We start from the raw sequence: 11,296 nt of genomic DNA, 5'->3' as shown, positions 1-11,296 counted from the left end.
TGCTGCTGACTTTGAGAAATACAGAAGCCACAGGTCAAGATACAGCCAGACTAGTTGTCGTTTATTCCATCTGTCTCATCTGTCAAATACTCCTTCCTCTCTCAATACCAGCACTGAGCTTTGAGAACTGTAAAACAACTGTCAGTCACAGCTTTGTGGTAACTTCATATGTTAGAGGTTTAGAATACTTCTTTAGTCTGTTAGCTTTTATGCTTAATAAACAATCTCATTCTGCTTTTTTTTTTTTTTCTTGTTAAACACAAAATGTGTGTTACCAGAAAACTGAGCCCATGTTAATGGCACTGCAGGAGCTCAAGAACATTTGCAGAACAGTATCTGCAAGTCAATTTCTTATGTACGTTTCTGATTTTAGTGAATCTGTTTCCAGCAGCCATTTTCAAATTGAAATAAGTTCTAACCGTTTGTCTTTATGCAAGCCAAAAACTTTTTAGTTTACGGTTTGCAAAGCTCCATTAATGGTTTGCTTGTGACCATCGTGCCACTTCAGTACAGTAAGCAGGTGGAATGTTGGTGTGATACATCTTCACTGTTTTTCACAGTTCCATGGGAGAGACAAAGTATTTCGTATTAATGTAGAGAACTGAGAGTTAAATTCTGTGGTATGCACTAGGATTAAATATTTGCTGTGTATCTATTTTGTGGAGTACCCTGGGGAATATTCTAAAGACACTTTTAAAATTGTATTGACTCTAGATCTATAAGTAGCTTTAAAAGCGTGACCTGTGTTTGTGGTTTTTCGGTTGTGGTTTGTTGTTTTTTTTTTACTATCAATAGATAACAGCAAAAGACCTATGGTTTGGTCCTGAACAAAATCGTTTGAAGAGGAGGGAAAAAATATTAATATTAGCTTTTATTTTTTTTGCCTTTTTTTTAGCAGTTCAAGTAGCAATTCCAGCAGCAGGAAGGAGGAGGGTAGTGCTCCCTCAAATTCCTTCATCCCTTCTTTTCCTCGGGCTCCAAGCACTTCGGATTCTGTACGAGTGAAATGTAGAGAAATGCTCTCTGCTGCTCTAAGAACAGGAGGTGAGCTTTGTAGACTGTTTTTCAGGTTGAACTATTTCCTTCTTCTCTGCTTTCATTCTGCTCCATTCTGTTTTTCTTCTGCCCCATAGGGTGAAATAAATCCTGTTTATGCTCCTTTCTGTATATACCCATAGGCCAATTCCCTCAATGAGTAACCATGACAGCATGGGAATGTATTGAAATACTTTTTTGTTGCTGATGATCCAGGACATTTTGTGGCTTCTATTCATCTGATCTTGCCTACAGTGGAACTTCTTTTCAGGAAAGTTTTTGCTTCCTTGATGCCTCATTTAAACCCTTTTGTGGTCTTACCTCTGACTGAGAGTGCCACTACATACATATCTGCCTTTCTTACACCAGAGGTTGTGTGGACTTTCAGAGTCTGGTGTTTGAAGGCTGCCCTTCTGTTTTGATTTAATCTTGGAGTTTCCCTGAGAGGTTTGTAGTAATAGAGTCTTGTGTCTGTCTACCCTCATGCCTTTTGAGCATCTGAATTCCTTGACTTTTTTTTTACCCCTCCTCATGTATACCTGGGTGTCTTTAAACTGACAAAGTTTAAAACAAGCAAAAGAAGTAAAACTTGTGAGTTCAAATGAGAACAGTTTAATAACTAAAATAAAATATAATAAGAGCAATAACTAAATATAATAATATTGAAAAGTAATATAACAAAAAGAGATAAATAAAACCCAAGAAAAGGCAAGTAATGCACAAATGCCTGAGCAGTGATCCTCCCCCACTGCAGCCAACTCCTCCCAGTTTATGAAGTGAGCATGAGGTTCTGTGGTGTCTAATACCCCTTTGGCTGGTTCAGGTCATCTGTCCTGGCCATGTTTCCTCACAACTTCCTGTGCACCTGCAAACATGGGAAGCTGTAAAGTCCTTGATTTCCTAGCAACAACTGAAAATGTCAATATATTATCAACATTCTTCTTGTACTGAATCCAAACGGTGGCATTAGCTACAAAGAAGGAGAATTAGCTCTATGCTGGCTAGCAGGACACTAGATAAGGAAGAAACTAAAAGTTGGACTCCACAAAATTATGTGAGTTGTTTTTTCTCTTGTGGGTCCTTTTCTTCTACCAGAGTTTATGACCCAGCTCCTGTTCCTCTGCTCCTGTTCCTCTGGCCCAGCGTAAGCTGACTTGTGAATCATCCATTTTTACCCTCTTCACTCTTTTATTCCTTCTGGTAATTCAAATAAATTCACATACAGACAACAATCAAAGCTGATGAAAGATCATGATTTTTGTGGTCCTCTGGATATGTAGTTCATAGACTTCTGGAATAATTAGTGACCAGGAAGTTGTATATAGTATCTTAGTATTCTTAATTCTATGTAGTCTTAATTTCAGCTAGTTTTCAAAGAGCTCTTTTTGCTATGTTAATTTCTACAGCACATATAAATTGATCATCCATGGGTTGAATGCCAGTCTCAAAAAAATAAAGTTATTTTCTGGTTCTATGGTTTTCTGTATGAGACCAAGAAGAAGTGGTGTTTGGATTACTCATTGAAATACACCCATGTTAAAATGAGAAGGAGGAAAACACATGCTGAATCTTAAGCTTGTCTTAAGCTATCTTGGAAAGTCAGCTGTCTCTTATGAGTAAAGATTTTGGTCAGAATCAGTAAACAGTTGTCTTGAGACATTTTAGGTCAAGTGTTGCATTGTCTTCAAGATTGCTGTGTTTATTTCTTCTTTTTTACATGTTTTATGGCGCATCTCTGCTTTGCATTTTTTAAAAATAGCTAATAGTACTGTTTCTGTTATTTAATTACTGTGTTTCTAATGAAATTTCTCTTGCGGGCATACAAAACATTAATTACTTTTGCTTATACTTGTTGTGTGGACTGAAAGAATTGATGAAACACAATACAGAAAGTTTTCTTCTTGTGCTAGTGTATTCTATACACAGATATGGGTGATGGCTATTTGCCAAGCCTGTTAGAATATTTAAAATTTTTCTGTATAGCAGAGCTTTTTGTTACTATTTGTGCTTGCCACTAGGTGTCAGAGTTTTTGTTAAAGAGTTAGGGTGGTTGTTCTTTAAACTTCAGTTGTTCTTCATTTCACTTTCTTTTGGTTTTCCAAGCAAGAAGTTAACCAAGTTTGGAAAGGGATAAGTATGCAGTAAATCAAACTTTTCTTCACAAAAGGAAAACTCATTGTAGCTGTTTTGTAATTTTCATTTCAAAGGGCCTCTCAGGGGATATAGAACACCGAGTTTGTCAGGTTGATAATATTTTAATATTTGCTTTCTTCAGATGATTACATTGCTATTGGTGCTGATGAGGAAGAGCTGGGTTCTCAGATTGAAGAAGATATCCTTTGTCGTACGTCTGTGTGCTCTTGAACAAGGGTGTTTTCTAAAAGCATTGATAATCTTAAAACTAATTCAAACTGTATATTGACTGGTTTTAATTTCATTTAAAACAAAAAAAAAAGGAAATGCTTTCAACACATCAGTTCGGGAATTTAGTGTCTAAAAAATGAACACAGCATAAATTATTTGCCTTAAAACATGTAGGAATGTGTAGGTGAGTGTGCAGGGTTTGGGTTATTTTTTTTCAGTTCAGTGTACTTTCCTTGCAGCACCAATATTACACCTTACTGAAACATTCTGACATAAAATGCTAGGTTCTTCTATGTTAGTTTTAAATATTTTCTTGTTGACAGTTTTCATGTTTTTCTCATTTCTTTGTTTTCTACATGTTTGTTTCTAAACATGTTTGGAATTTTCAAATGGTTGTTCTGATAGCAATGTTGGAATAGTTAGAAAACAGAGATCTGGGCTTTTTATTTTAGGGGTTTTTTTTTGGTGTGTATGTATTCTTAAACACAGAAATTGTCCAAGCTTTATGATTCTAACTTGCTGATATCCTTTGGCAATTTCAGTCAGCCACTGTTCCTGTTAAGGAATTTAATGCTTCTGTTGCAAATCACTCTGTTTTACTTGCTAATGTTTTGTTCCTTAAATCCAAAGTACCTATTTTTCAAGAATTAAAAAACACGGATATGAAATACAAAAATAGGGTACGAAGTAGAATAGCGAATCTCAAAGATGCAAAGAATCCGAACCTAAGGAAAAATGTGTTATGTGGGAACATTCCTCCTGACAAGTTTGCCAAAATGACAGCAGAGGTAAGTAGAGCATGGGTTTTGAACTATTTCCCTCTTGAATTTACATCCTAGCCTGTGTTTGTTAGCCATCAAAGCAATGTAAGCTGCCCATGCTTTTGAAAAACTACGGCTTGTTTGTGGCTTGCACAGTGTGATTACAGGGCTGTGCTGGGCAGAGGGAATGAAAGTGATGTCTGTTAATGATTCCTGAATACCTGATTTTGTCTAAGTCAGACGGCAGGTAAGCTGTTGTGTGTGAATTTTATGAAACACGGTGTGTTGTGCTGTTTTTAAGAGGCCTTGTGATATATCAGCGGTAGTTTCAGTTCAGGAAGATGTCAGTATTGTCTGGCTAGTGACTCCAAGCTGCTTACCCATTCACCTTCCATGTGAGAGTTAATTAGCCTGTCCTGCCATTTGTTTTTCAAATGCTGATCTCTGCTGTTACTCTCCTATGCAAGGTAGGGCACAGTGGTTTTAAAGATCAGTCCCTTTCCTGTTGGATTTTTAAGTGTTATTTAAAGCTTATCTCAAATTTGACAAAATACCTCAACGAATTTTGAAGGAAACTCTCAATAAATAGAAAAAGCCATAAATGATGAGGGAAAGAAGCTAGGAGAATTGCCCTTTAAATCATATTAAATTTATATTAACAAACTAAGATTTTGGACAGTTGAATAGAAATTCATGTTCAGATGCTTGCTGTCTTTACAAATCAAAATAAATCTAAGAAGTCAAATGAAAAATTAGACTTTTATGGGAGAGAAAAGCACAGTTAACATCAGGTTTCAGTTTTGTAGTTCTGCTTGTATGTGTTAGATTTTTACCTCCCTAAATCAGGTATAAAGGAGTATAGTGAAGACTGAAAGAAATTAAATGTACCATCAAGTAATGAAAATCATTATTAGCTTTATTCTAAAGGGAAGATTTTTGGGTTTTTTTATTTTTTTCTTTCTATAGCTTCCGGTAAAGGTCAGGACAAACAGACTGATAAAGGAATGTATAAAACAAAGTGGATTGTATCTTAAATACATATTTTGAGTTTATGTTGTTCTACCTGTGTGTATGTATATATGCACAAACATAGATTTTGTTCTGTCCAGTGCTCATTCTTTGTTTTAATTAATGCTTTGAATTAGAACTTTAATGACTGGAAAAAAAAAGTATGAAGACTACTTCAAAAGTGAAACAGCATTAATACAAAATTTGTGTTCGACATCTACATGGGCTGTGGAGTAAAACTTTGCTGAAGGAAAATGGAACAACTTGTTTTTGCTGTGCACACTTGATTGCTATACATTGTGGGGGGTCCTGCCCACTTGAGCTTTTTTAAAGAAAATCTGTGAATCGGAGCTCTTTGGTTAGTGCTTTGAGACCAAGTCTAACTGCCTTCTGGTAACATAATGGTAAATTATGGCCATGCTGTCTTTCTCCTTCCAAATATGATAATAGTCAAAGTATTGTAAATTTCTCCTATAGTAATCTTTTGTAGGTCTTTTGTAGGATTAATTATGCAAGCATTTAACCTAGCAAGAGGATCCTTTTCTTTCTCTCTTGAGGCGTTAAAAGTCCTCTTCTACCTTGTCTTTGTATTACATTTCTGAACTTCAGAAATGCATTTGCATGAATATGTTTCCAGGTGTTTGATATTGTAATGTTTACTTTTTTCCCCCAACTTCATAAAAAAACCCACAACAAACAAACAAGAAAAAATCCCAAAACATTTTAAACTTTTTTGTAGTTTCTGTGCTGTGAAATATCCCAACCTAAATCTTGTAAGCTTAAAAATGTGTAGAATTACTTTGCCCTTCAGTGATGTTCATGGCTTCTAAATAAAAACCAGAATGGGCTCACACAGTGGTAATGTCTTATTTAAAACTAAAAACTCTCCACTCTTTCTCCATAACAGGAAATGGCAAGTGATGAGCTGAAAGAAATGCGCAAAAATCTGACCAAAGAAGCTATCAGAGAGCACCAGATGGCTAAAACAGGAGGTACCCAAACTGATCTGTTTACGTGCGGCAAGTGCAAAAAGAAGAACTGTACATACACCCAGGTATGTCGTTATTCCAACTCTTCGTTTTCGTTTTTCAGAGCTGAAGTCCTCTGTAAAGATTATCAGAGAAAAAGAAGATGTAATTATAAAATAAGCTTGTAGCAAAACGCTAACAAATTGCAAAATGCGTGAAGACAGTTGGATCTGCGTAGGTGTGTTTATGTAAAGCGTGTTTGTTGTGTTAATTTACCAAAGATTTTAGAGAAATCCAAGCTGAGTATCTCTATAGTCTGAAACATCAGTTTCTTTGCAGTGCTGAGTTTTTGCTATATTTAATATGGTTTTATGTGGACAAGAGCTAATTTACTATTATCTATAAGCTTTTCTTTACAGAAGGAATCAATAGCAAAAAATTATACATGCAGATATATATATATGCATGTACATAATTTTAAAAGGTATAACCTATGATTTCAGTAAAACTAGACCCTCATTTACAATAATTTCTACAACCTTTTTTCCATTTTAATTGGGAAATATGTTCAAGAAGGGCTTTAGTTTGTTTAGTGGTGCTTCAGGGCATGTAATTTTGATCATAGGATCAGCTGCATTTATAATTTAATATTATGTATCAGATGCATTAAGTAGAAGCTGATTTTCAGTTACGAGACTTTTAAGCTTTTGCAGCAATAAATATACATACAGCTGTATTGAACCTGTAGCCTCCCTGCATAATCTTTTCCTAGAATTATGTGCACAGTTTCTATGCTGAAATTGATATTTTAGTGCTACTAAATCTGTCGGAACATAAGTTTATGATTGCTTTATAGTCTAGACAAGAAAAACCCTGTAGATTGATATGGCATGCTGACTTGTATTTTTATCCTCATGTGTTTCCTTAAGGTTAAACTTTGATTTTAAGCCTTTACATTAAACGCATGGTAGCAAAAGTTCAAGATGCTAATTCTTCTTTTCTGCTCTGGCTCTTGCCCTTGCCAAAGGTTCAAACCCGCAGTGCTGATGAACCCATGACAACGTTTGTTGTCTGTAACGAATGTGGAAACAGATGGAAGGTAAGACTGTCGGGCTGCCCTGCCTATCTGATCGCCAGCAGCCAGGCTCTGTGCTTAATTCTGGATTCCAGCAGATGACAAATGAGTTTCTGCCGACAATTGGTTATTTCTTAGCCTGTTAGTGATATCAGATGTTGATATTGCAAACTAACTTTTAGGTTAGGAAAGTATTTTTGGCTGAAAGCGCGAGATCATGTGAGTAGGGCAGTGGCAAAGGGGGAGAGAAGTCCGGATGTTGACTTGACTCTTGTGATGTTCAGTTACAATATTGCTTTGCCATACAAGGAGGTAGCAAGCTAGTGATAACTTGATTTAACTTTTTTTTTCAACTTCAGGAAATAAGAATTTTAAAAGCTTCTGAGGGTCACTGGTAGTCTGTTAAACTGGAGAAACACGGAAATGAAGGCCTGTAAAATTTGTAACTTAAGATGTGGTAGCATGCGATATGAAGCATGATACCTTCATTCTATTATTTTTCTGTGTTAAGCTCTGCAGAACCGTGTTGCACAGCATATGTTAAGATTACTGCATGGAAAATATTCTTTTAAGCACCTTGGGTTTTGTATATGAATATTGTTTTGTATTTGAATATTGTTCAAATCTATGCTCCAAGATACCTAAATAATTTATAAAGCTTACAAATTGTTTGATGCAGTACCTTGAGCAAACCATTTGTCCTTAAAACCTTCTGTAAGGTGATGGTTACAAAAGTGTCTGTATAAAGATGCTTGAGTAAAGGAACACTTATGATATAAGCAAATAATTTAACTAGTAATTTCCATATCCTATGTATCGTGTCATATTTCTGTTTATTCTTGCAAAGATTTAGAAGTAAGCTGCATGAAGATCTCATAAAAATTCTTTTCTTTTGACAGTTCTGTTAGAAGAAGAAATTGTCAAGACATCTGGACCAGTATGAAAGAGGATTTTGTAATTAGCTTTAAAAATCTAGGCTAAGCATCTAGCTTCCTGCAACTGAGAGGTTTTTTGGGGTTTTGTTTTTTGTTGGTTTGTGTTTTTTTTTTTTTTTAAAGCAGCATAGATGCCTGAAGTTAGCCTTTGTTTTGACACAACCATCATTTCCTTAAATGCCTTCCTATAGCTGATAGTCAGTAGGGCCAGGTTGCTCAATTGTAATGGTGAATGTTAAAATATTTTTTCATTTTTATAAGTAAGTTGACATTAAACTTTTACCAATTAATCATTTTGGTAATTTGCTTGGTTTTTTTCTAACTATGTGAATGATGTACTGTATCTTTTGCAGTCTGCAGTATACATGGTACTCCCATATGTGTTTTACCTCTCCACATTTGTTCAGTTGTAAGGATGGAAACTGTTTCTTGCTGCCGTGTTAACTATTTTTGCAAATAGAAAAGGTATCTAATTTCATTTAATTGCCTTAAACTCAGTTTTTAACTAAATCACAGTTTAGTTAACTCTTTAGTGTGTACCTTCTGTTTCTGAATTAGGACCGAAGTTGTCACAGAGGTTGGAAATTTACTGGTGGATATGGTGACCTCTTTTGCAATGGTTGTTTAAGCTTCTTTATGCAAACAGATTTGATCAATGCAATATATTTTATTGCCCAAAGCATGTATTTTACTTTGTCAGTAGATATTATTTCTAGGAATGTCTTAAATCGGATTTATCCAGTTATTTTGAGTATTCAGTTTTGCTCAATATGCTTGATTGACAACTAAGTTTAGCTTAGACTTTGTAAATAAGCAAAAGCATTGTATTGTAGGCTGTCCTAATAACACCAGCTAACCAATTAATCACAATATAAACTGACTGGGGAGGTATTATTAAATTAATTTCATACAAATAACATTTAATTTTGTTCATGAACTGAGTTTTGAGATGTAAAGTATCGCGTGTCAATCCGAGGTTCAGGTGAGAATGCATTGTCAAGATGACAGTCTTTTCCATATGTGGAATGATACAAATATGACTTTGTTAGAGCCTGCTTCTTAATAGTACATGTGTTTAGAAGTACTTTCAAATGTGCTTTCAAGGAAAAACATGTCGGCATCTTTAGAAGAGATTAAATTCTTTCATTATATTTAAGTTTTATACTTTTTACGTTTTTGAAGCCTGTGGCTGAAGAGGTCTGTCGTGGCAATGTATAAAGGATTCATGGGGAACTGGGAGGAGTATGTGCTGTTCCTGGAGAGTAAACTCCTGGACTGTAAAGGAAAAACAAGATTTTCTATTTTTTAATAATTTTTGTGTGGTAGTGGCAATCATAACAAATGAGTTAGAAATAGTATGATGACACTTGAGTTTTGCAAGACAAGCTCAGAGCAAGCTTTTCCAGTCAGCTTGTGCAAGGAAAGAAAAGTGGCTTTTCTGCTGAGAGGAAAAATTATTAAAATAGAAGTTAAGCTATAAACATTTTTAGGCAGAAAACTGTTCAGCATTTAAAGTTTCTTGCATAACTTTATATAAAAACATTTTAAACTCAGTTTATTTGATATTAATGCCCTAATTCAGAAAAAAAAGATTTTATTCTACTAACAGAATGAGTTTATTTTTAGCCTTTGTGTAGGTCCTTTGGCAGGATTGCTTAAGAATTACTTAAAGGTGCCTAACTGGCCTGTTTGGTTTTTTTTCCAGTTAAGACAACAACAAACTAATGACAGACAATTAATGTCAATTACAGTCTTTGTTTGAGGACCCTTCTAAAGGAACAAGTCCAAAAGTTTGTGTTTAAAATGATTGAAAATTGGATGCCAAGTAGATTTAAATTTCTGCTGCTGTTCATAGTGTATATATAGTGCACAGACAGGTTGGTTTGCACAGCCTTCCTCACACTACGTGTCCTTTAATCTTTTTGCTTAATTGTGACACTTAGGAGAATTACCTTTTGAGAAAATAGAGGAACTGTCTTTCTGTACTTACCGAATTATATCTGTACTTTATTAAAAGGACTGGAACTGTGATAGCTCTTTCTGTCATGTAGGTGTATTCAAGTAGGAGTACAAATAAAATATTATTTCACCTAATAGTTAGCTTGAGGCTGGGCAACAGCCTCCACCCTTTCTCTCTTCTGTCTCCAAGGTGAAAAGAATGTTTTCTTTCTTGTAGTGAAAGTTGAAGTCCATAACTAAATCCAGAAAAGATCAAGTTCTGTTAACACTTCATAAAACTGCCTAGCAGTGAGCTTTGGATGGCACCTCTGTGCAAAAGATGCCTTTTGAAGGTGTCTCAAACTGCCTTCCCCTATTGGAGTGAGTGCAGAGTCCGAGTGATGTAGAGGAGGGGAATGCAGAGGTGGGGCTGGGACTGTATCTCCCTTCCCCAACTGGCTGGCCTATCTCCTGAGCTGCAATCAGGCTATGACTGACCCAGTACGTTTGGATATTTTGTGCAATGAAACGTGTTGGTGATGAGTCTCTCCCATCCAAGAATAGTAGATTTTGTTATGACCTTTATGGACGTTTGAATCCTCTCAGATGAAAGACTGGAACACAGTTGCCCTATGAGTTAAGCTATTTTTTTACATGGATCTAGTACACACAAAGGGGGCCGTGCTCCCTCAGAAGTGAGAGAGTGAGAGTGAATGTGAGTGTGTGTGTCTGTGTGTGTCTCTTTAAGGCTGTTGTCCTTCTGTGAGGAAGGGTAGATGTTTGTGCTGCTCAGAGAACATAGCTTCCAGATCCTTCATTAGAAGGCATTTCCTTGCATGTAATTATGAAAACTTGCTCAGGAAAAAAGCGTGGGTCTTCAAATATGCTGTACAGAATGATTCTTTTTGACTAGCACTGAGCATTGGCTCAATGATCTTGGCTTTTGTGAATGCCACTTTGAAGCCGTGTTGCCCTTTCCAGGCATTGCGAAGGAAGTGCCTGGTTTTTATCCGGAGTTCAGGATTCCTCTGGTAGTCACATATGTGAAATTTAAATTGAAGCTTCATACCCATACCAGATTAGGTAGGACTTGAGTTCATCATCATGAAGTCTTTGTTGTGCAAAAAGTGACTGTGTTGCCTTTCAAATATGTGTCTTTTTGAAATCAATCACAGAATTGCTGAGGCTAGAAAATACCTCTGAGATCATCAA

General features: G+C 35.8%; 1 protein-coding gene across 1 annotated transcript in view; it reads left to right on the top strand.

The window, feature by feature from the left end:
* Positions 1-8,661, top strand: part of TCEA1 (transcription elongation factor A (SII), 1) — a 29,653-nt gene extending 20,992 nt beyond the window's left edge. The window contains exons 5-10 of the mRNA XM_009870259.1: positions 896-1,044; positions 3,311-3,367; positions 4,033-4,187; positions 6,076-6,222; positions 7,164-7,235; positions 8,111-8,661. Of these exons, the coding sequence (XP_009868561.1) occupies positions 896-1,044; positions 3,311-3,367; positions 4,033-4,187; positions 6,076-6,222; positions 7,164-7,235; positions 8,111-8,119 (589 nt within the window). The 3' untranslated portion in view covers positions 8,120-8,661. The remainder of the gene's footprint in view (positions 1-895; positions 1,045-3,310; positions 3,368-4,032; positions 4,188-6,075; positions 6,223-7,163; positions 7,236-8,110) is intronic.
* Positions 8,662-11,296: the final 2,635 nt, after the last annotated feature.

This window comes from Apaloderma vittatum, unplaced genomic scaffold (genome assembly GCF_000703405.1).
Source record: "Apaloderma vittatum isolate BGI_N311 unplaced genomic scaffold, ASM70340v1 scaffold41295, whole genome shotgun sequence".
Lineage (NCBI taxonomy): Eukaryota > Metazoa > Chordata > Aves > Trogoniformes > Trogonidae > Apaloderma > Apaloderma vittatum.
This window is presented reverse-complemented; position numbering and strand designations above follow the sequence as displayed.